The following is a 2,555-nucleotide window of genomic DNA, read 5'->3' on the forward strand; positions in this document are numbered from 1 at the left end:
TAGCTGCAGCTAGCTAGCTGCAGCTAGCTATCTGTACAGGCGCCTGTTCATAGCTTGTGGGAGCAGCTAGCTGTATCCCGCCATCCCTAGCCGCTGTTTGTGGCTAGATGTGCTTAGCCACAGCTAGCCACAGCTAGCCACAGCTAGCTACAGCTAGCCACAGGCAGCCACAGCTAGCTACAACTAGCCACAGCGAGCCAAAACACCTACAGCTAGATACAGCTATCCATAGCTAGCAACTGCTAGCCACAGCCATCTGCGGCTGGATGCAGCTAGCTGCAGCTAGCTGCAGCTTGATACGGCTAGCTACGGCTAGCTACAGCTAGCTACGGCTAGCTGCGGCTAGCTACAGCTAGCTACGGCTGAATGTGTGGCTTTAAGAGGAAGAATTAGTTGAGACCGCGTCTTTGTCTGTGTCTGAATCTGAGTCCGTGTCTGCTGCTGCTGCTGCTGCTGCTGCTGCTGCTGTTCCAGTTTCTGTTGTGTACATCAAGTCCGTCAGCATCAAAGCAGTGCTGCTGGGGCGGCGGGGAGAGGGGACTACGTTCGACCGGGGGCTGGGCAAACACCGCACTGCAGCAGCAGCAGCAGCAGCAGCAGCAGCAGCAGCAGCAAAAACAAAAGAAGCAGGAATTAAAGGCGACCCTGAATTAAAGATGTATGGGAACGGCGGAGACAAAAAGTTAAAGCACAGCGGCAGCAGCAACAGCAACAGTAGAAACAGCAGCAGCAGCAGCAGCAGGAACAGCAGCAGCACAAGAAGCAGCAGGCGGAACAGCAGCACAAGCAGCAGCAGAAGTAAAAGCTGTAGCAGCCACCGAAGCAGCCAGGCCAGCAACAGCAGCAGCCACAGAAATCAATGCAGCAGCAGTAACAAAAGAAGAGCCAGCAACTGCAGCAGCAGCAGCTCCTGCTGCTGCTGCTGCAACAGCAGCGGCAACACCACTACAGCAGCAGCAACAGCAGCACCCGCAGCAGGAGGAACAACAGCAGCAACAGCAGCAGCAGCAGCAGCAACAGCAGCAGAAAAACAGCTGCAGAGGGCAATACCTGAGTGTCTTGCTTTTTCAGCACCTTCGCCTGCTGCATCTTTGCCTCCTGCTGCTGCTGCTGCTGCTGCTGTGTGTCTCCTTCTGGGCTTTTGCTTCTCATTGACGCGGTGCCGCGGGGCCTCTTCAGGGGTTGCCGCGCACAAGTCTAAATACGCCCTGAGCTGCAGCAGCAGCAGCAGCAGCAGTAGCAGCAGCAGCAGCAGCAGCAACAGCAGCAGCAGAAGCAGCAGCAAATGTCACCCCATTAATGAGTAAAATAGTTATCATTGAATTTTATTAATTATTTTAACTTGCTGCTGCTTGCCTTCATCTACTTTCAATGCAGTTGAGATCCTGAGCTGCTGCTGCTGCTGCTGCTGCTGCAGCAGCAAGCAGTTTACAGTCATTTGTTTATTAATTGGAAACAAAAGGAGACAAAAAATAAAATGAAACAAAACGAGACAAACAAAGAAAGACGAGAATCACAAAAAGGAAACCAAAAGACAGAAAAGATTTAAAAAAAACCTTTAAAATAAAACAAAAACTAAACTAAAAAAGGAAACAAAAAGGTGATAAATAAACAAAATGGTAAAAAAGAAAAGAAGAAAAATGAAAATTAAACAATAAAAAAAGATGCAAAATAAAGAAGAAAATAAAAGGAAATGAAATAATCAAAAAATAAAAGTTAAAAAGAAAATTAGGGAGATTGAAAAAGGAATAAAAAAGGGAATTTGAAAAATAAAAGAAGAACTTGAAAAGAATCAAAAAAGAAATAAAAGGAGAAGAAAAGTTTCAAAAGAACAAAAAGATTTAAAATAGAATTCAAAACAATTTTAAATCTTGAAAAGCAGTTAAAAGAAATAAAAAGAAGAAAAAATGAAATTAAAAGAATTAAAGGGAAATAAAACAAATAAAAGAATTGAAAAATAAAAGTTCAAAGTACAAAACAAACATAAAGCACACCAGAACAAAAAGGATTAAAACCAACAAAATTAAACAAATAAAAACAATTAAACATTAAACACACAAATGAAGAATTAAAAGGATTAAATAATTAAAAGGAATTTAAACAAATAAATAATTAAAATTCAAATTAAAATTAAAAATAAAATTAAAATTACCTTGTCGATAAATTCGAAAAGTCCATCCGCCCAAAGATCTCTGCTGCGGTCAACGCGGCGGAAGAAGAGGTCAATTTGCTGCTGCTGCTGCTGCCAGGGCCACTGCTGCTGCTGCTGCTGCTGTTGCTGCTGCTGCTGCTGCTGCTGCTGCTTTTGGTGGTAACGCACGTAAAAGACATTTGGGTCAGTCTTGTCCGGAAGCACCAAACTAATTGCCAAAAGAGAATATTTATTTAAAGGACTTGCGTCGCTGTAGCACGCCTGCTTGCTGCTCCAACACACCCACTCCCACCGGTCTGCACGCAAACCCTAAACCCTAAACCCTAAACCCTAGCCACTGCACAAGCAAGCACGCAAGAGCGTCTATTCAAAGCAGCTGCGTCGCTGTAGCACGCCTGCTTGC

The 2,555-nt window shown here is 44.5% G+C and overlaps 1 protein-coding gene across 1 annotated transcript; it reads right to left on the minus strand.

Annotated features, from left to right (window-relative positions):
* Positions 1-376: 376 nt before the first annotated feature.
* Positions 377-2,448, minus strand: ETH_00018085 (uncharacterized protein; the record flags this gene model as incomplete). The annotated part of the gene is made up of 3 exons (XM_013379141.1): positions 377-573; positions 1,051-1,213; positions 2,153-2,448. Coding segments are annotated over 3 exons (656 nt in total), but the record flags the coding sequence as incomplete, so codon positions are not given.
* Between the last annotated feature and the right edge of the window lie 107 nt (positions 2,449-2,555).

Source organism: Eimeria tenella, genomic scaffold, assembly GCF_000499545.2.
Source record: "Eimeria tenella Houghton genomic scaffold, Eth_scaff1473, whole genome shotgun sequence".
Taxonomy (NCBI): domain Eukaryota; phylum Apicomplexa; class Conoidasida; order Eucoccidiorida; family Eimeriidae; genus Eimeria; species Eimeria tenella.